The sequence below is a fragment of the Colossoma macropomum genome, unplaced genomic scaffold (assembly GCF_904425465.1).
Source record: "Colossoma macropomum unplaced genomic scaffold, Colossoma_macropomum, whole genome shotgun sequence".
Lineage (NCBI taxonomy): Eukaryota > Metazoa > Chordata > Actinopteri > Characiformes > Serrasalmidae > Colossoma > Colossoma macropomum.
This window is the reverse complement of record NW_023494799.1, coordinates 35,436,410-35,458,677: the sequence shown is the minus strand read 5'-3', so window position 1 is coordinate 35,458,677 and position 22,268 is coordinate 35,436,410. Positions and strand designations below refer to the sequence as shown.

Below are 22,268 nucleotides of genomic sequence, written 5' to 3'. Positions count from 1 at the left end.
AAATACAGGGTGATTCAAAAACATTAATCCGATTTCAAAGCGCCATATTTTTACAACCGTAAAGCGCCAAGGAACCAATCACATTCCAATTGAAAGAAAGGGTCATAGAGTTTCTGTCAGTGGAAGACGGCTCCTTTCAGTCTGCGAGGAGATGCGACCCCTGAGCAAAAAGTGTTCTGTGTTCTCCTCTTCAATAAGAGTGAATCTGTCATAACTGTGCAGCGTAATTTTCATGGCCAGTGAACCTCCAACAGCTAAGAGCGTTCATTGCTGGTTCCACAACACTGGATGATCACCGAAATCGCACTGAAAGAGTCATGATTACAATGACACCCAACATGCTCAATCGAGTATGGGATGAATTTCACTATGGCGTTGATGTTGTCCGTACAGCTGGAGGAGGTTTTTACTGAGCTCTTGTGAAAATACATAAACTTTACGCTCAATTAAACCATTTACAGTTTACTGCATTGTTCTGTAATGATTTACAACTGAAATAAATCATTTTGAAATCGGATGAATATTTATGAATCACCCTGTACATAATACTTTTATTCACCATCTATAACAAAGCAATGAATCTATATGCCTTATGAGTTTTAAATCGAATGTTGATGGTAAAATGGCGGGAAATCTGAAGAAAAGTTTTCTTTTGGGACCATTTTTCCTTACAAACCCCATTGCATGTACTTCTGTGCCATAAAGAAATTGGGGAAAAGTACATTTTACACCACATGCTTATCTCAAAGCTAAAATACAATGTCTCAGGAATCCAGCAGCGTATCTGGACCCATTTCATGCATTAACTTTGTGAGGTGGCTTTTAGAGGTTTCTCTAGAGCATTTCACGTTATACCACTCTGAATGACTTTGTTGGCATCTTAAACATTGCAGAAATTGTTTATGATGAAATTATTTGGTGGAATTCCCCACAGACAGTATCTACAGTATGCTAAGAAAAGCACATGGTGGCAAGGTTTATCACAATACCAATAAATATTGTCACATTGCCCACCAGCAGTCCACTATCTTTGTAAATGTTAGCAGTGTCTACATGCAAAATACTGTGATTAGACCTAAAAGCATGTTTTACATGTTGTTCTTCGCATTATTGCACTGCACTGAGTCATCTAGATATGTGCCCTTATTATTGTAGTCCTAGAACACTGCCTTTTGGGACTTTGTACTAAGCTTTCAACCTTAAAAGTTGTGTCGACTGCTTGATGTCAGATATGTCCTTTAATAACAATAGTTATGAAACCTGCAAACGTTTGATGTGTCAGTTTCAGCAGTGTTCCTTTCCATAAAGAAAAGTGAAGCATGTCTTGCTCATGTGCATAAAAGAGGATATCAGGGTTTTTTGAGCTTCAGTTGGCATAATACTGACATAATACTTCATGACAATTCAGTTGCAATTTCATGCCTGTGTGTTCTCAGTTTCTCCGGTCACCCACCGATACTCTCCCTACCAAATGTCTATTATAACATCATGCATGAACATGAATATAAAAGTAAATGCAGTATTGGTAGTATTAGGATCATCATATACCATGACTTAGCCAGTCCTGATTCCAATATGGCAGCAATGCCGTCACAAAAGAAACCAATGAAGTTATTTTTCTTTAATGTCATATATAGATGGTTCATCCTTACATCAACCAAATGCTTGACCTTCACAATCCAGCCCAATTGTACATGCTCCAATGAACTATTTGAACAACCTTCAGTGCTGGCAACACACTGTCCTGTGTCCAGACTGAGCACTAAGAGCATTTTTTTTTTTTGGAACCTTAAATATTCCCATTACAAGCAGCAAAGGATTGCCACTTACTTTACCGTAAGCAAATCATCTGACAACCAGACATTATGGGACAAGTTGCCTGCCAAGTAACAAAGTTACAGTTACTCTTTTTAAATAGCTTCAATTGAGTTTTAAAAAAATTTGCAGTCTGATACAGAAGGCTAAGAGACCTGAACAATATGAAAGTGCTAGTCATTAATTTACAGATTTCAGGCATCACATAGTGCTATGACAAGTATCCAATATGCTACATTTGAATACACGTTTGACACCTTACAAATGCCTCTGGATGTTTGGCCAGGCTACTTAAAAATCAAGAGCCTTGGCTAGTATGTACAATATCATGAGAATTTGTTTTGTTTATGCAGAAAAAAGGTTGACACACTACCGCCAGAGGTAATAATCTTAGAGGCCCTTTGGCCAGAACAGTGAAAATGATTTGAGATTCTGTCCCATTATCAATTTCGATTATTTATAGCCCCCAATGAATGCGAGTGGGAGGGAAAAAAAAGAGCTGCCATCATGGTATCCCTCTTGTTTTTGGATTCCATAAGACAACATTGTTCAAAGCTTCTTTTTTTTCACTTGCAAAGTCCTTGGTTCGTTTTCCCAGCCATTGGTTGCATTTGGTTGTCTTCCCACGTGTACTGGTGCTGTCCAGTTTGATAGTCAGATTGAAGAGTGAGTGAGAAGAACCAGTTCTGGAACCACTACTTGAGGGAACAACACAAGCTTTTTCACTTCACTACAATCAGTCACAGAGTAAGAAAGGGGAGTGGGGGAGAGAAAGGACTCAATTCATTCCAGGGGCGTTGCCTCCAAAGTTGAAACTGCTTGGCACCACTGGAGCTGTGAACTTGTATCCCCCATGCTTCTCAATCATCTTTGATTCTGGAACAAAAGGTGGAGAGAGAGCAGCAAACAAATTAGTAAGAAGAACTCAAACATTTCAAACGATTAATATTATTCATGCTACAAATAGAAACATGCAAAGAGAGGTTTAGGAAACTTATGCTTGAACCAATGTAGGGGTAAGAAAAAGAACAAAAAAAAATAAAAAAAAAGCATCAAACAAATAAGAGTACCCATCACATTATTAACATTGGACACACACACCACCCTAAAATTCTTTATGAAACAGTTTCTGTCCTAAAATCTGATTGGCTGAGCCACGTTCGAAACAGTCAAATCCACACATACACGCACACCTATGACCACCTAACAACTGAATTCTGTATTACTGTGCCACAGAAAATTCTTGTGCTTTTAATGGAACAATCTCGGATGGACTGCCGAGTGTACTGATGAAGTAAGAACCCATTTTTTTGGGGAGCTGACAACTTCTCTTGACTAGAACTAGGCTGGTCAGCTATTTAACAGGCTAAAAGACAGTTACCAGCTAAATAACTCCATTATTTCAAGCCTGTGATATTCAGATCGTGCCTAAGAACACCCTCCCCCATGATTAAACCGCAGTAATGCACAACCTCTGGTGGCTTATTGTTTTAATGTGTCCTCTTAAATTCTTTGGGCATACCATGTGCTGCTCGTCTCTGATCTGCAAGCGTGCCAATGTCCTGAAGCTGTTTGCCCTGCTCTTCATCCAAAGTCTGGGTGAGTGCCTGGTACCATGTGGGATCACGGGACTGGATATCTACAGAGAAGAAAGTCCATCAAGTCAACAAGGCATCCTTAAAAAATACCAAAGCATTGCACCGCTTTTAAAGATGGACGCTTTTTACCAAATGGCTCTTACTTTGTAATATGGCTTTAAAGATCTGGTACTCATCAACAGGGTTGTCCTCATCATCAACTGCGGTGGTGTAGCCCTCGAGAGCAGTCTCTTCAGCATCGTCTTCCTCCCAGTCCTCATCATCGCCATCCTCTCCTGCCTGCTTGGCTAACATTTCAAGGTATTCTTGGCCTTCCTCATCAATGTCATCCTCATCACTTCCAAGCTCAGCTAGAAACAAACATGACCCAAAAAATAAAAATAAATAAAATAAAAAAATCAGGGAAGGAGTCAAGCTTACTTTCAACATTGTTCAACATAACATTCTACAAGTTCTGGATGACAGTATATTTCACAGACACAGTATGGGCACATTAACAATGACCTTCCACAGGACTTCTTAACTAATCCCTAACACAACATATTTGACATATTTCCGTATTATCAATTACCATTATCATCCTCCTCTTCTGCATCTTCATCATCGTCATCATCTTCGTTCTCATGCTCAGCCCTACAGGCGTAGGCCCTCTTCAGGCCATTAAACAGAAGGATGGCAGCGGGGAGGAGCTGACCAGCGACTTGATTGATGGCCTGTGGCCTTTGCTCTAGATCCATTAAAGCACAGAGCCCTAACACACACATCTTCCTGTCATGGAGCCTAAAATGACAAAAGTACAGAATTGCTGCTAAAGCAAATGCAGAGGTAAATAAAATGTATGATCAAATCTACAGGACAAGTCTGCCATAGGGAGAAAGACATGAAAGCCACAAGACAAGTACCCGAGGAAGCAGTCGATGTCTTTGAGCCACTGGGAGATAAAGTGGTTGGTGATTGGTTCGGTGTTGTTGGGGAAGCGCAGGTTCTCCAAAGTGTTGAGCAGCAGAGGAGGGCTGTAGTACAGGGCAGCAATGGCCACCTGCAGACACATGGTCCTCAGCTCGCTGGTCTTCACCTCCCGCGTCAAACGCTCCAGCGCTGTGGTTACAAACAAGGGCACCACCTGCAGGGACAAGCAACAACGGCAACTTTATCAATATTGCCCAGTTTAGTTTAATCTCTTAAAACACTTCAATCCCTCACTCTCGTGATTATATAACATTACCTACCAGTTTCATAGTAGCTGCCTGATAATTTATAGGACTCACTATATAATAAGTCTCAACATTAATCATTGAATAATAAGGCCGCAGATTTAGCGGTTTAGGAAGATACCTGGTCAATGCCGCGTCCTTTGCACTGGAGAATGATTACTTCCAACAGCTTGGCAGCATGACACTCTGGGTCCTCACCTGGGTCACCTGTCAAAACCTAAAAAGACAGAACACTCGTTACAGCTGAGTTGTAAACTCAAAATCTCAAATCTACAGTGCATCTAACGGGCTTACCTTTTTGCACATGCTGTAGATGATTTCAAGGTACTTGGTGTCAGACAGAAGAGTGTCTGTGTCGACTGTAATGTAGTTGTGGAGGAGTGGCATCATGTCTGGAAGAGATGTGTGAATAAATAAAGAGCAAAAACATCTCCAACGAATGGGGAGCATGACTTAAAAGGATAAAAGGCTCTTCACTGAGGTCCCTCTTACCAAAAACTTTACACATCAATATTAGGGACACACTGGAATTCTGTACACTAAAAAAATTAAATTAAGCAGGCCTACAACGGATGGACAGAACCCAAGACCTTATCTAGTTTTCATTCAAATTACTGGGATAATGATTAAAATGCTGGTCCCTTCATTTTCCTGCTGTGTTTAAACAGTATGACGGCAACAAAACAGTGAAAATGTTTGTTGTGCGAGACTATTTCAGTTTCTACAAGGGACAAAAATTATGAAAGTCATTACCTTGGACGACCAACCATTCTTTGTTGTTGAGGGCAGTCTACATAAGGAATTAACTTTAATACGTTTTTGTAAACCGCGTCAGCTTTTTATGGTTTTGGTTTTCGGTTTCAAGAGTTTGTCACTGCATAACATTTACCACCTGTATTCAAGCATACAATTGTAACCCTGAGAACTTGTTTCTGGTAAGGATGTAAGGCTGTAAACTACTTTGTACAGGCCTTTCTGGTTACTTGTGTAAACCCTGCAAGATTTTAAGCAGCTTCAAAAACAAGCAAAATGAAATTACCTGTGAAGTAATCAAAACCATCCTGTTGGAAGACTTCATAGACCAGAGGGAGGAGCTGCCACATCTGAGGGGACACCTGTTGACACGTCAGACTGTGGGCCAAGGACAGGATCTCTTCGTAGAACTCTGGGGAACACATACACATAGTGAGGCACCTGACCTGGATAAATATAGGACCACTTTAAAATGTCAGTCACGGTCAGAACGTTGTTGAACTGAGCAGAAAGGGCAATGCTCACCTAGGACGTGCTGCTGCAGCACTGTGCCGATCACCTGCAGGCAAATCCCCTCCAACTGTTGTGTGATCTGAAATGAGCCAGGAAACACTAATAAGCCAGTATTCAGTTACTTGAGCGCTGGCAAGATGCCTCCTACAAAGCACTGTCAATTACTGGAAACAGATACCAAGAAACAAATGTGTATGACTGTCTGACTATTTCCTTCACCAATCTGGTGCAACGAAGTGCCCCAAAGGTGCACAATTACAGCTTTTAATAGATAAACAGCAACTGTCAAGCATTATCCCAAGTTAGACAGACACTAGATGGCTGTGCGGTTGGCTGCTTTACAGTACTAGCCACTCAATCTATATTTCTAGAGTGCCTGCCCATAAGGCATGTTAAAGAGGGCTGGAGAACAGTATGTGTTCCCTGGAGCTTGTGGGTGGCTGGAAGTACATCAGCATTGATACAAGCCAGAGAGGACAGAAAGGGGATGTAATCACATCACAGTGTAGCTGGGCTATACAATACATCATTTGCTAATTATTATTAAAGTTGACCTTCACAATACTGACATAGCAGAAGTATGCATCTTGGCCAATTACAGATATTCATGTGATCAAACAAATGGAAATCAGTTTCTCACATATAATGCAGGCTAGAGCACATAGAAATCATAAATTCAGCCATATAAAAATCAGTGTATAAAATAAGTCCATACTGTACAGCCCTGCTATTATAAACCAGACTGCTCGGCTATGAGAGGGTCAGTCAGAGCGTGGGCATCTGGCTACACAGACCTCTTTATGGTCCTCCACCACACTGAGGAGTGTGTCAATGGTGTTGAGGATGCCCATGGCTGTTACTGCCTTGTCATCGCCTCCTTCCTCGTCAGGGCCAGTCTGGATCACCTGGTTGAAGGTCATAGCCTGGGAGAAGAACATAAGAGATGCATGAGTGCGTGCAAGTGATAACGCACACAGCCCTGCATACTGCAATCATCCTTCTGAATGAATCATTAAAAAACCTCCGTTAGGAGCAGTGACTAAGCCACAGGCTGGAGGGCCTTACCAGATGCTGGGTCATCTCCACAGCAATGGGGGTCACTTCCTCACTGTATTCGCAGATCATCTTCTGGATCACGTTGGTGAGGTCATCGTTCTCTGTCTCGCGCACAATGTGGAGGAGAGCCTGCATCACTGGCCGGATGAAGGGGGTGATGTACTCTTTGGCTACGGGAGAAGGAAACATCTAATAGTGACCACATGTACCACTCAAGATGAGGGCAGAGTGAAAAACTATTTTAAACTATTTTCTTCAAATGGTGCAATCTCAGAGTACTGTCATTATGTCTAATGACATGAACCCTTGAGAGCCTGAAAATTTGTATGTCATTTAAGTCGAACTATCATTGAGAGATAAACTAAACAGATGAACTTCACGTTTCAACTGTACTTATGCTGAAAACATCAAAAAGATCTGCTTTATTATAATTACATGCTTTTGGACATGTTAACTGCAATAACTCAGTTATGAGGATGTGCATCTCTTCCACTAGAGATGGGCCTCGAACAGGGGGGCTCTATAAAGAATTAAAAATGGCAATGATGTAAGTGCCATTTACCTTTCTCTTGATTGCTGATGAGGACCTGCAGGGCAATGGCCGCCTCCACTTTGACGGGCATCTCATTGTCGTTGATGAGGCAGAGACGAGTCAGCTCCAGAGCTGTTTGCAGGTTCTGGTCACTCTTAAACTTCACCTCACAGAAGTAGTGCAGGACCCAACAGGCCTGGAGTCAAGAAAATGAAGTAGAGAGATGTTCAGCAGTGCTCCAAGAAGTTCATATCTGGTTTTTCATTCCTACCGTTTTCAATCGAAATATTCAAGTGTAATCTGGCATAAGGTCTACCAAATAAATCATTTTTAGAGAAAGTTTACTTATTAATGTCGCCTCTTACCCTTGCCCTCATGTAACCGAGCTCACTGCGGAAGAGGGGGAAGACGTGGGTCTGCAGCATAAACTCCATCTGGTCTTTATAGATCTTTTTCTTTAAGGCACAGACAAAAGACAATCAATAATGGGTCGTACAAGATCAGTACCTCTGACAATACATTTTGAAAAGCAATTTAAGAATCAGATCCCACCACAATGGGGGTGTAATTCACTGCTTTTTTTCCCCCCACAACAAACCTTGAGCAAAATCTCAGCCAGGGACCCAATCATGTGAAGTGCACCATCCTTCTTGCGGGGGTCAGAGGTGGGTTCAGTGAGGATCTGATAGCAGAAGCCCATGGTCTTTTGCAACACCTGTAACAGAAGAGGCACAGTCAACATACAAAACTGCAATAAAAGCACACAAACTGCATTCCTTATGAAGTTTTTGTAGGAGAGATTGGAGGCTGGCCAGTGGTAAAAAGTCACTAAACCAGTACTATGATCTCCAGAGGCTCTGTGGCTGCTGGTGAGGTGTGAGCACAGTCACACAGCCTGTAAAACACAGACTGGAGACGGCACTAAACGCAGACAGACACTGCGCACACCGCCCACCCGCAGCCAGTGATTTACTCCCACTTAATGTTATTTTCAATAGTTCGATCAATCAAATTTGGTTAAACAACGCTTTACTGACTTATGACTGTCAGTTGTCAGCTATGAACAGTCATGATTGTGAAGAGTCTGCTGTTTAAGAAATGTTACAATTTAAAACTGATAGTCTTTGAAAATATTGTAGCAAATCAGTGACCATCCCAGACTTTGAGGTTATGCTAGTTTCTGTTAATTATCTTCTCTTTCTGTCAGTTCTTTATACATTGTGTTAAAACAGGTTACTCATGCTAAAGGATACTATTTTCACCATGATATTTTGTGTTTAAATTTGCCAGTTCAGTCTGATGGTGATGACTATGACTGAATATGAAACTATTCATGTGAGATGACTCAGAAGTTGCTCCCAAGTGGTTTTGCCCTATCGTTATGAGACTGCAAGCCTGAATCTGGCAAAGCCACAGCCACAAAAAGAAAATATCACATCGGAGCATTATTGGTAGTATTTTTGCTGATACCAATCAATGGGCAGGTCTTCAATACCGCCCAGTATTACTGAACAACCCACATATTCGTCAGGCTCCAATATATTAAACACGACAAAAAAATGTGAAACTCTAAATATCTAAAAATGCATACACAAAAGGCTGTCAGTGTAATTTGAATGAAAATTTGAATGAAGAAAGCCACATTTCTCCGACAACAGACAAATGCTCCCAACTCATTCTCTCCCCTTTGAGGCAGTCTCGGCAGATGCCCAACCATGACGCTATATGAGCAGCAGGGTGCCGATTGGATACATCAGCATGTTGGCAATGAGACCTATACACTCAGAAACGTGGCCAAACAGTAGCATGCCAGGCCTGTTTATGCCAGATGGTGCTTTGCGAGCACTTACTTCTTTCCTTTTGTTGCAGGCGGTGTAGAGCAGAGTCTGAGCGGCTGTGGTTGGAGAGATGAAGTCCTCAAACACATCTAATGGAAAGTGACAATGAGAGACATCAGTATTGAACTTCCTCAAACTGCTATAAAGAGACTCTTTGCAGCTGCAAACTCTGCAATAACCAACACTCTTACCAAATTTCATGCGGATATACTCATAGGGATCCTCCTGCCACAGCTCCTCATCACTGTCGGTGTAGCACATGAGCGGGAAGACCACGTCCTGAATGATGCCCTGCAATCAGACATGTTCAAAAGACATTCCATATCATCTCTGGACAAAGGAAAAGACAAAATGTGTTTGCCTGCACCAAAAACGATTAGAAGGATGCTAATGAACTCACAGGCTGGCTTTACATGGTGCTCTGCATCTTTCACACAACTTTAGATGCTTGAAACTAAATTTCACTTGTGTTGCCTCCTGCAATCACTGAAAACTTGTTTCATTGTTGATATGGCTGCACCTGCAGCAGCTGAGTATCAAACAAATTTCTCTGAACAGCCAACTGAAAGATGTGATAACACCAGGTAACTCCAAACAAGAGCACTAACAAATCTATTTCAATTAAGATTAACCAAAAGGCCATCAACAAATTCGAGCTCTGGAAAACTCAAGCTTAGAGGCACATAGATTCATCTGTATGGGCACATAAAACATTATAAATATATCTAGATTTGACCAAAACTGCAGACTGATATTTAATGATGTACTCTGGAAGAGCAGAACGTTAGGGGAATATTGGGCTACTGCACTAAAATTTCTGCATTTGTCATTTTACAGCATTCGTAACCCGACAGAAATCTAAGGTCACACTTTTTCTGTAATGCTGAATCATGTGGGTTTAGTCCCAATTACTACATTTTTAAATGCTCACGTATTTGCTTCAACATACTTATATACGGAAGTTCCACATTGAAGCACCCCTAAAAACTTACTCATTGCTTATTTGCTGGAAACCAGTCAGCTTAACCAGCAAGCCAGCCAGCTAACAAACACAGAGCTGTTTAAACAGCTGCTTATGCAACATTCAGATAGATACTTGATTGATCCCGATGCAAATTTGTTAGTTGGCTGTTGTGATTTACATAGACTAATGACGTATGAAAAAGCACAGACTAATATGATGCATGCATAAAACTACTAATCTTGCTAACTACTTGAATAAATGGGTTGCTGCAAGTTGCATGAAAATTTCCCCAAGTAAAGCCTGACTAAGAAAATCTGGAAGATAATTTGCACAAAGCACAGGCCTCTTACCTGGATGTGTGGCTTTAGGTTTTTCCAGGTGATAGCATGGGCAATACCCTGGTTAATGTAGTTTAGGGTCTGCTGCAGGACTCTGGGTGCCACGTATTGCATCTCTTTATACTGATACAAGACCTTCAGCAGCACCTGTAAGGACACAAGCAAAACATTTTAGCATAATGCAGCCACGCCTCAAAACGAGACAACGAAGCCTTCATTTAGCTTCCATACCTGTTGAGCAGCCACGGCGTAACCCTTGAGGAAAAGTTCCGCAAACTCAGTGTACTCTTTGGTCGTGTTGCCAGGGCTGCCATATCTAAGAGACAAAGCGTAATGGTTGGGCATTATGTCAGATTACACTTTTAAAGACACAAAAGACCACTAAAAATAACCAGTCCAGTATTTCCAACTGTTCAGCGTGGGCTGGTAATTCAGCAGTGAGTCATCAGCGAGAGCTCAACCTCCGGTTTCCCAGAGCGGAGCTGAAGCGCTGCGCTCCGCAAGCGAGAGAGCGAGGGCGTGCTGTACCTCTCAAAGAGCCGGGCCAGGATGTGGAGGGCCCACTTCTTACACTTCCACCAGGGAAGCTCAGGCCTTTCGTCCTCGTCCACTTGCAGGGTCTCCTGGAGAGCAGCACACATAGGAATGGTCAGTTGGTGCTCAACACCTAAAGAAATGACTACGCAAGACTACTGACTTGTGTTTTTGCTAAAGAAACACCGAAATAGTCAAGCATAAGCAATGTATACCATTTTACATTCCGCTCTTTAGGGTAACCTGTTATCTTCACTCAATAACACATGCTTCACCTAATCCAGTGGTTCCTAACCCAGGTTGGAGTACTCTAGCAAACTTGATGTAACTAATCAGCTAATTAACAAGCCCTTCCTGAGTTAAAATGGTTGTGCTACTGTATGGAAAGTTATTCAGCTGTACTAACTAGTTATTTTAAATATGTTTCAAAACTTTTTATTGAAGTTCCACTCCTTATTGACCATGTTAATTTACTGGATCAAACTTTGCAGGACAACAGACCCCCAGTAGAGGAACTGTCGGTCATCGCAGTACTAGACTACAAAACACTGTCCCTGATGACTTTTTGTAGGAGAGATTGGAGGCTGGCCAGTGGTAAGAAGTCACTGAGACGTCACAAAGCCAGTACTATGATCTCCAGTAGCTCTGTGGCTGCAAGTGTGGCGTGAGCACAGTCACACAGCCTGTAAAACACAGACTGGAGACGACACTAAACGCAGACAGACACCACGCACACCGCTCACCTGCAGCCAAGCCATATACTTGAATAAACTTGAATAGCCCTATATTAGCTGATAATGGGCCCTTACCGGAGGTACATCTCTGTCCACTACTGTCTTCAGAATCTCCATCCACTCAGTCAGGTTCTGCCTGTTAATAAGCTCCAGAGGGAGATTATACTGGAACGGAACGGAAAGCAACCATTACACCAAAGCTTCAAACAACTAAGATCCAATAATACTCTAAACACTAGGCACTGGCCCAGTTTTGAACACTTTGAAGTGAAATCTCAAGCTAAAAGAACAGGAGTACCTGAAAGAGGGCATAGAGGATTTTGAAGATTTGTTTCTGCACCAGCACTGAGTCACTGGAGGGGTCTGGCAGCAGCTGGATGAATCGGTCTTTCAGCATGGGCATGAAGATCTGCATGGCAGCAATCAGGGGCTGGCGCTCATCAGGTTTCTTGTACCTGTAACAAACGAATGCAACAATCGTTCACAAAAAACAAACAAACACATTTTCCTTTACTACAAATGTAGTCATCATAAAAGACACATCTTATGTCTGAAGACGGCTTCTTTAGGTTTTTCACTGGAGATATGAGGCTCAAATATAGTTATTCTTTATAGATAAAAGCATGTCAAGTAGTATCTGAAACTAGACACCTCAATGTGTTTTTTGAGGTAATTTAGGTCTACAAAACGCTAACCTGGTAGCCATACGTTTTTTTTTTTACTACTTAGCTAAATCTGCTTCATAACTCCATGCAAATCAAAAGGAAAGCAAAGCAAATTCAGATACCATAACATGTCTTGACTGATCACCTACATCTGGGTTGTGCTGGGCAAAATAATTAAAATTCTTGAGTTTTCATGTATGCAGGTATATATTTTGCTATTAGTAATTGGATGATTTGTTTTTTTAAGCCACAAAAATTGGAACCTAAAATTAATTTCATCAGCAATGACCTTTAGATAGAACAGTGTTTGTTAATATATAGAAAATGTTAAAACAAGTCAATTGTAATTGGTTTAGCTGAATACAGCGCAAATTCATTGCAGGCATTCACGTCACCTTGTCTCAGAGCACAACGATCTGCACTGCTTTCCATGCAGCCACTCAAGCTAAAAGAGCATTACTGTACAAAAAGAAAAACGGTACAGTGATCCTTATCCAAGTACCAAGTACCCTGGGACCAATCCACTGTTTTTCTCCATTTCCTTTGTAATTAAACAGTTTTACAGCAAGTTTAAAACAAAAACAGCAGACTTGCTTATTTCTATAATAGCACAAAAGCAAGTTTCTGGATCTCTATGGAGTTTACACTACACTCAGGTGCAGGTTTCAAAAAAGCCTTGCATTTTGACAGATATAACACATCTATCACCACTGGACTGGACTGAAACTCATTCAAATTAAGCAGCATCTGTTCCATCAGATGGTTGATTAAAAATAGCTTAAAATATTGTTTTTACAGGTGATTGACAACAAGTGTTCAAAGCCTGTAAAATCCTGTTCAGGTCAGCCTTGGATATCTGTGGATTTTTAGCTTGTGCTGACTGTTGTCTTACTCATAATTCTTCACCAGCTGGTAGAGGCACAGTAGAATGCCCAGCCAGCAGGCACTGTTGTCAGACTGCAGGTAGAAACCGATCTTGTCAACGATGGCTGTCCACTTGTTGGGGTAGTCATGCTTAATCATGTGGTGAATGCAGGTGGTGAGCTGCACTCTGGAAGCAGACAGTAAAGAAATAAGCAGTTAAGACACAAAAGGGAACAAAGCCCACACCCCTCTAGAGTGTGTGCATTTATATCTACAGAGACACTTATCAGCAAAGGCCATGTTACCTGATGCGCTCTGGGGAGTGGATGATGGCCTCCACTATGTTGTCTCGGATGAACTGGCGGTCCTCTTCAGGGATGTTGCTGGCGGCAGGCGCCTCATTGTTTGTGTTGTCGCCTTCGCTCCAGAACTGCGTGACCATGTTCTTCATATAGATCACTCCTGCATAAGTGAAGAATATCATTGCTGTTGTAAGAAAACCTCATCTCTCAGAGAGAAGATTACAGAAGCTAGCACAATTGTCAAAACATTCATGCACTCTAAAAGGCAGATAGTATTTAAGTGGTTTCAAAAGGTACTGCTATGGCAGCAAACATATTTAGGCACACAAGTACACTTACAAATGTATTTATATAAATAAATTAAAATCTATTATAAATTTATAGTGAGTACAAATGCACTGTTTGACTGACAAATGAAAGAACACCGTGTTATTCTGTGTGCTCTTTCCATTACAATAGCTGGAATCAACCTTGTACTGTTATGTGGGGCACTTTTAGCTAACATTTCAACTCCAACCACTACAGAACTGATTCACTTTCATTCTGTTACTAACACCAGTCTGTTCACTCTGGTCTGAGCACCAGTCAGAACCAAACCTGTACTGTAGAGTGGCTCTGTCTGAATCTGTCCAGACACCACAGAACAGGTTTAATTTCCACTTTCTGTCCCTCCAACACCAGTTGCTGGTCTTCATAATCTAACCCTGTGTGACTAGCTTCAGATCATGAAGCTAAGCTCACGGCCTCTAGCTCATCTCTCTTACTTACTGGCACCGTTTAACATTTAGCAATTGATGGCTTGACATACAGAATGATGCACTGCATTCATTCTGCTACCGTGTTAGCAAACAGCTTTACTTGATTGTTTTTTGTTATTCAATAATGCAGGATGTGGTGGCACAACAGCAACAAACACAGAACCCATCAGCGAACAGCTACGCCACCAATCCCTCCCACCTGAACGGTTTTATGGCCCTGAGCAGACTGCTAACCCTGCTGAGGAGACCATGCCCTTTTTTTTTATTACCCCTGAAAAAGCATCCTGCTGTTAACATCATCTTAACTCAAAGAGAATATTCAGTGCGATTCTCACTCTATTTAAGAATAGTCTTTGTGCTAAAATGCTCCCAGAAAACCCAGCACTCAGCAATGCGTAAGTGTTGAAACGGTTACTCTCGGTGCTCAGAAGCATTCTGACCTACAGTAGAAAGAGGCCATAATCTAGTTAGAACATGTTTCAGCTGACACTACCTGTGTTAGCGAGAATGCATGACTGGAATAAAGCACCAGCATGACAAGTGCCTTAGTCATAATATTGAAACATTTCGATAATAACTGAAACAAGGCCAGTGAAGAGACAGGTGTTCTTTATTCATCCAAAGCTACAGGAACCCCTGAAAAAGCTGAGTTACAGCAGGCTCTGTGCATCAGCTCACCAGAGCTTGTGCTCAATAAGACCAGCAGGTGTGCTTTTCAAGCACAATCAGGACGCTTCTGTATTCATCTCCACACACATACAGTCAGGGTCCATTACAAATCCCCTTCCACTTATGTATTCACCTCCTGTCATCTGACACAAGGGCTCGTAGTTCAGCCTCTATTTCATGTGGAAATCAGCGCCGCGTGGCTGTGATCCAGATGACATAGCATAGAGCGCTTGGCGTTTGGTGTTGAAATGTGGAAGGGCTGTGTGAGACGACTTCAACCGGCCCAACCCTCAGCCTGTGCTCTCTAGTCCTCCAGCTAAAGGTATGGATGGTTTTGATGGGAGTGAATTGGACAGCAGACTGCTGACACGGATGTGCCTGTGCAGCCGGATGAGGTTAATCCTTCCAGCTGCTGAAACAGCAGATCTCTTAGTGCCCCTTTCCAGCCCCAATCTAACTGTCAGTCCTGAAATGAGAGGGGGGTACCGTAGCTCTGCTTCTGCTGAGGTGTGTACACCCAAAGAACTGGAAAGCTTAATCTGCTCCTTCTACTGACATTTCTTGAACTGTGTTCAGTTCCGTGTTAAAGGTATAAAAAGTTATGATGAATCAGTCAAGTGATTAAAAATCAATCAACAGAAACTCAATGGAAATGGAACACATGATAAATAATTTGTTATATGTTATAACCTATTTAAATAAATAAAGAAATGAATATAAAGAATATTTAAAAGAACTTGGGTTATTTTCATATGTAAAAAGGCAAACATTGTAATATGTATTATTTTTGCAGTCTACATTCCACAGTTCCAGTAACATGTGTTGCCCCATCTGACCCCAACCACACTTCCTCGCCCGATTTTTATACAATATGTAATTTGTTAATTTTTATACAATATGTAATTTGTTAATTTCTTATTTTTCTGTTCCATTTGTATTTCAAGGTATTTTGTGTGATATTATGAAATAAATACTCAATTCTGAATTGAAACCTATCATCCTTCTTTATTTGTACACTGCTATGTCTAAAAAAATCTTTCATGGGATGGTACTTCAAATAATCATCTTTGGAAAATTACATGTAAGAAGGGTGGAAAATACCATTTTCAGTTTTTCGTTTTCATTGCGCTTTTAGTCGACCTCATACCACTTAGTGCCTGCTATCATGTAAATACAACAAATCTGTCTTATATGCCATGTAAATGCGCAAATAGATATACTTTTATTCTTACTCTCTTATACTTTAACTTATGTACATTTTTTGTCTACTTTTATTATTTCTGCCTATTTTTATTTCTATTATTTATTTTCTGCATAGTATATATAAATTTATATGCAATTATGTCACGCTGCAATTTCCCTTCAGGATTAATAAAGTTCTCTCTCTATCTATCCCCATCTATCTATCTCTAAAGAATCTCTACATGATGTAAAGATTCAATAACAAAAGATGTTTCTTAGAATTATACATTCAAGCCAATAACCATTTAGCAGAGCTGAATGATTTAGGGGAAAATATCTAACTGCATTTTTTTGACCAATATTGTGGCTGCAATAGAAATAATCACAGTTTAAATAAGTTGAATTTTTTTTTTTGCCAAAAAAACCATGGCCTCTTCATCTGGCTTGAGGCTTGAATGCTGCATGTGTTGCACTAAAGTGCCAGTTATTTGTAATTGTGTTGTTACATACACAGCATGTGACTGTTTGGTTGCTTCTTAATGCTTCAGCTCATCTGGAAGTGGCTCACATTTGCACTTAAATTTCAAACTGCGATTTTGATAAAAACAATTTTTTAGTGCTACCAATAAGGAACCTTTATTTTACAAGGATGCATTTTAAACAGTTCTAAATCATAAATTTCACGTCTGTGTGATTGTAAGATTTCTAAATATCCTAACAAAAGAACTGAATCGGTGTGAGGCCAGAGAGTTTTACACCCCTACTTCATGTGGGAAAGCTGTGATACCAGGAAGAGCTCAGATAACTCTCTAAGAAGTGCTCATGCCGTGACCACGGCCAGCTCCTCCTCCAGCAGCTCATCTTACTGTGACGGCAGCTCATTAAGGGACTGCGCAGGAGGCACACTACATTACAAAGGGGTTGGGGGGGGCGGGGGGTGGGGCTGACACGGTTCCAGCATTTAGAGCTTTAGCCACTGAGCACATTTCACTGACACTCCTGCCACCACCACTACAGCAATGACAAGTCAAATTGAATCTGGCCAAATTGGAGTCAGATGCAGTGGCTCAGTGGCTAACTGGCAGCACGGTCATGGGACATGTGTTGGCTGTCTCAGTCTGGAAGAAATGTCCCGTCTACTCAAATTAACCTCTGGGTAAAGCTCTACGATGTTATGATGCTGTTTTTCCTCCCAGGAGCAGCAGAGTATTATGTGGTGTGGGAGTTGTAAGGCAGCAGATGTTGTAACAATTACTCATGGGTGATAATGTGATGATAAATTGAGAACGCTGCGAGAAAAATCTCAGGTTAAATATGTCAGGACCTTTAAAACGTCAGACACAGATTAAGCTCTCTCTTAAGCAAACACAGTCCGATGAGGTCTTTTTTTAAGCACTCAACACAGAAACCATCTGAGGAATGTGGTCAAAGAGCTCCTCCTAACCTTATAATGAAGGTTTACACAACGTATCAAATGAAACAACTGTGTGGAGCACAGGACATTTATGGAGAACAGGAGTGTGTTCCTTGTGTTTTTAAAGAATCCACTCAGTGGAAAATAATGTAACTGAGACAGACCTTAAGTCTTTAAAAAGAACAACAATGTATGAAAAATCTAGTTCTCCCCACTTATATTCTATAAAGTTAGATCCAGGTCTGTATTTTAAGCCAAGATGACCACCAGATCCACTTGTTTCTAGCTTAAAAAGTTTGAACGCTTAATGTAAAGTGTCCTGTGAGTGTTTGGTCTACCTAGTCCACAGGCAGTCCACAGGCAGTTCACAAGCTCCATGTCATCAGATCAAATTTCCTCACATAAAACTAAAACTGTAGCTCGTCATTTGAAAATCATGCTCTTTTAAATTGTGATAATTTTCATGTCATGCTTTCAGCCATAGCTGCTGCCTCCATGTGCTTGTATACCCCAATGGACAAAAGAAACTTTGAAAAATGATGTGGGAAAACTAGTATATAAAAATGTGGAGACAGAACACATCAGCTCAGTGTCACTGCATGATAACTGATGGACTAACAAAGCAGAGAACATGCTCCTCACACTGTGTCACAGGGCCACAGTGGACACGGCATATCTTTGGCTTGACAGCTCAGATACCATTCACAGTTGTCTGGGGTGCACCACAAGGATGTAAACAAAAAGGAACGTTCAAATGTCTAAACGACCGCGTACCTGCTTGCCGCACAGGCAAATCCAGCTGTTCAGACATGGTCACCTGCAGCAGCGTGGATGTGAAGTTTACCTGGGCATGGCCCTGTGAGAGAGAGAAGAAAAAATAATCATGTTTTACATGCTTTAAAAGAAATAGGATTAAAAAATTGTGTATTCCATAAATGTTTATTTTCCAGCCTCTGTCAATAAAATGGGAAAGTCATACCTTGTTATCGGTACCCTAAATAAACTAAGTGCTTCAAGTGACTGACTATGAGCCTTATTTCCAGGAACATGGGGCACACTTCAGGGTGGGCAGCATGTTTACACTCAGGGTCTTCACAATACAGGATGAAACTGCATATCAAACTCAAACTGAGGATTTACAGGATTATCCTTAACATGGAAAACCAAAACCCCCTTGCTTTTTGCTTTAAAAATAAGTTTTTTAAAAAATGTACTATTCACTCCCTCCTCCATACAGTCAAAATATGGAAACTACAATGAAGAAAAAAAAAGCCAACAAAAAACCCCAGCAGGTTTTGAATTGATTCCTTTTTTGTGGTCAGCAAAATCAACACTTACATATATCTGTTTATTTCACCTACAGCTGTTTAACCCTGCCTATTCTCAAGTTACAAGGAGTGTTGCACCCTGATTTCTGAATGAGGCATGATACAGTGCAGCTAATCATAATCAGAGATCATTTACAAGTAGCAGTCACAAAAACAGCCTGTTTAATTGACAAGGCTAAAACAACAGCCTGTTAACTGTTTTTGGGATATAAACCCACACAAACATCATAAATGGATCACATAAAACAAAAATGTGGGATACGGGTCATTTAATATTTCATATTGGCTTCTTGGATATTACAGATCCTGTGTCCTGATTTAACATTCCATTACACCCGACTAAATGAAAATACTTCACTCGCCTCAAGCGGTCACAGGTACAGTTAAACAAAAGGGATTTTAACTGCATGCCTCTTTTCCAAATGTGCCTGTAAATTGCAATTATCTACTATTGCAGCGTTGGGGGAATACAAAACTGCTGCAGATGCTGTCGGCTGAACTTCACTTGGAAGGCTGAGAAACAAGAAACATCTGTTGTCCTTCAATAGACTGCAGCAGCTGACTTTAGCGGTGCTGAAAGAAAGCCTGAATTAATACATTTCTTAGACAGCACCAATTAAGCACTCTCAGATCCCTAGTGATACGCAATATGAATGTTTACATATTTCTCATATGATTACACTAGGGGGATTAACGTCTACAGAACTTTAACCCCTACTTTAAAGTTTACAGATGCTTCAACTCCTACTCTCACGGCTGCAATTTGCCCTTTTATCCAGAGAATACTAAGAGTGAAGCTCTAGACAGTGACGTTAAAAAATGATTAATATATATTTCTTTTTACTTAAACGACTGAATTGCCATGTCACTGGTGGTGCGTGTTCTCGCCCTCCCTCTCTTCACAAAATGTGTCAGCACCCAGGAATCTAAGCCTGTGGGCCACATGGGCTGCCTGGAGCCAGGCCAGCATGGTGGCTCTGTCACTGGAGACTGCAGCAGGCATCAATCCACTCCCCCATTCAACCTGAGTCTGTGTTCATTTGCTAACCACTTCTCCTTTAACAAACCAAAAACTGTCCATTAGGCGGCCAAAACAGAGATGAGGCAAAAGAGCACAAATAATGAACAGTGAATGAACTGGACTGCAGGACTTTCTAAGCTGACCAGGCACTGGTCTTAGCCATGATCTAACTACTAGTGCTGAACTGCCACACAGGGCGCACAGAAGGCTGCTAAATGAACCTCTCTCTCCCTCCCTGCAGTGACAAATGCACTTTCTAACCTCTCCCTGGATACCACACAACATGACTCACCTAATGCTCAGGACTTCCACCATACATTCCTTAGTGCCGAGTGCATGTTTAAAGAAACTGTACACTTAAGAGGGAAAACACCCATTAGCGGCCTTTGTTTTCATTCCAAAGAGGAGTTAGGTTATACACGAGACGGACGAGCCTACATGAAACACTCGCCTTCTAAATGAACAACACACTAAACAAAGCAGCGGCTAAGCAATAAATACATAAAGTTATTTCACTTAAGCGGCCAGCAGCTCGTAATTTACAGTAACTAACAGTTATACGGATTCTAAGTTAATGTTGCGGCTCAGAAACCACAATATCTGTACAAAAGAGAGAACTTGGCAAACACTTAGAGGTAATTTTTTAACCTTTTTCCTCGCGTTATGACACATTTCCGAGTGAAAGCAAATGCTAGCGCTGGCTAGCCGTCTTCCCCCACAGAGAAAATTAGCAAATATGATATTAAGTTAGCGAGCTGCCTTCGTTACACTGGCAAGTTACTGTCCAAAATGACCACGGATTAACTAACTTTGATGTTAACCCGTGTTTTGCTGACAAAAATTCATATCAAAACCCCAAATGTCACACAGCTGACTAACGCTAACGCTACTAAGTGAGCAGTCGCTGGCTAGTTAGCTAGCGTTGGTAGGGAAATGCCATTACTGACAGTTAAATCAACTGCGCTAAAACGGCCCGAAGACTCGGACACAGCGAACCGTCGCTACAGACATTCCGTCGTTTTAAACGTCTGGATAAATACAGAAGTGCTTCGGTATCGCTGACCACAACCTAACTGGCTAAGCTTTACAGTTAGGTTAAGTTCACGGAAAGTCTTCGCCGGCAACGACGAACAACGACAACAGCCACCATGACACGTGAGAGAGACTGTTAGCCAAGTTAGCTGGCTAAGTTAGCACTCGAGCTAACTGTGCATCAATGGGAGCCAGCATTAGGTAGACATTTACAACGGGATAAACGTACAGCTGCTACAACCAAAAGCGCTGACGTCTCTTACGGTTACGCTGCCCTGAAACACAGTAACATCGCCGAACGCTTGGTTTGCGGGTTACATTGGAAATTAGCATGCTAACTAGCTATGTAGCATAGCTCACGTTAGGCTCCATCGGCATTGAAAAACCCGGGCAGCCGAGAAGCGGGGCCGGGAGCGAAAGCAGCGGCCTGACTTGACAGCATGGATCATTAACTACCATCCAGCCAGTTAAAGACGCTACTGCTTAGTGTGAGAAGCGCAACGGTTCTGCGATACACCGTCCAGCACTGCGGCAGCGGCGCTGATCACACGCAGGTGAAGACTCCACGCTGTCCTGCTGAGTGAAGGCCCAAAGCGCTGCCACCATCATCATCACCACCATCACCACACCATCATCACAGCGGAGCGCGCTTTACCTCATTCAGCTGTCTCTCTGCGGCCTCGCGCAAATTCGGGTCCATGGTGCCCCTCAGGGCCTCAATCAGAGAGTTAGGATCCATAGCGAGGTTCTGGGTCTGGCTCGGATTTGGAAGGCTTCAGCGATCTATGAAGTCCGAGGCGATGCGCACATGGACGCGCGGCTCTCCGGCTACCGGCGCGAAAGGAAGAGGAGTCTGGACGGGTCGGATAAATCAGCGCCAAACTTCCTCAGCCAACTTCCGCCTGCCGCAAGGTGCATTGTTGGAGATGTAGTTTTTTTGGCTATGGAACAAAAAGTCCTAAACCAAATGTAATGGCAGTGCAGTATTATTGTTTTTTCCCCTCCTTACTGTAAAAATGACTTAAACATTTTTATAAGGAACGTAGATTGATGTCCTACACACTTAAAAATGGTTCTTTATTTAAGGCTATGTTTCTATTTAGAGCCATTCGTTCCATATGAAACCGTTTCATGCTTGAATGGT

The 22,268-nt window shown here is 41.7% G+C and overlaps 1 protein-coding gene and 2 non-coding genes across 3 annotated transcripts; all 3 read right to left on the bottom strand.

Moving 5' to 3' along the window:
• Window positions 1-1,606: 1,606 nt before the first annotated feature.
• Window positions 1,607-21,863, bottom strand: ipo7 (importin 7). The gene is made up of 25 exons (XM_036587335.1): window positions 21,780-21,863; window positions 18,518-18,599; window positions 13,724-13,880; window positions 13,447-13,605; window positions 12,188-12,344; window positions 11,965-12,054; window positions 11,150-11,244; window positions 10,853-10,937; window positions 10,634-10,768; window positions 9,511-9,610; window positions 9,332-9,408; window positions 8,080-8,196; window positions 7,847-7,936; window positions 7,512-7,677; window positions 6,959-7,119; window positions 6,688-6,816; window positions 5,906-5,972; window positions 5,667-5,792; window positions 4,922-5,019; window positions 4,749-4,844; window positions 4,316-4,536; window positions 3,985-4,193; window positions 3,557-3,763; window positions 3,338-3,454; window positions 1,607-2,691 (listed from the first exon to the last, which is right to left on the bottom strand). The coding sequence occupies exons 1-25, from the start codon at window positions 21,861-21,863 to the stop codon at window positions 2,594-2,596; spliced, it is 3,123 nt and encodes a 1,040-aa protein (XP_036443228.1). The 3' UTR covers window positions 1,607-2,593.
• On the bottom strand, window positions 8,268-8,437 carry LOC118819583. The gene has a single exon (XR_005008186.1). It is a non-coding gene; the product is annotated as a small nucleolar RNA SNORA23 (small nucleolar RNA).
• LOC118819582 lies at window positions 11,719-11,899 on the bottom strand. The gene has a single exon (XR_005008185.1). It is a non-coding gene; the product is annotated as a small nucleolar RNA SNORA23 (small nucleolar RNA).
• Window positions 21,864-22,268: the final 405 nt, after the last annotated feature.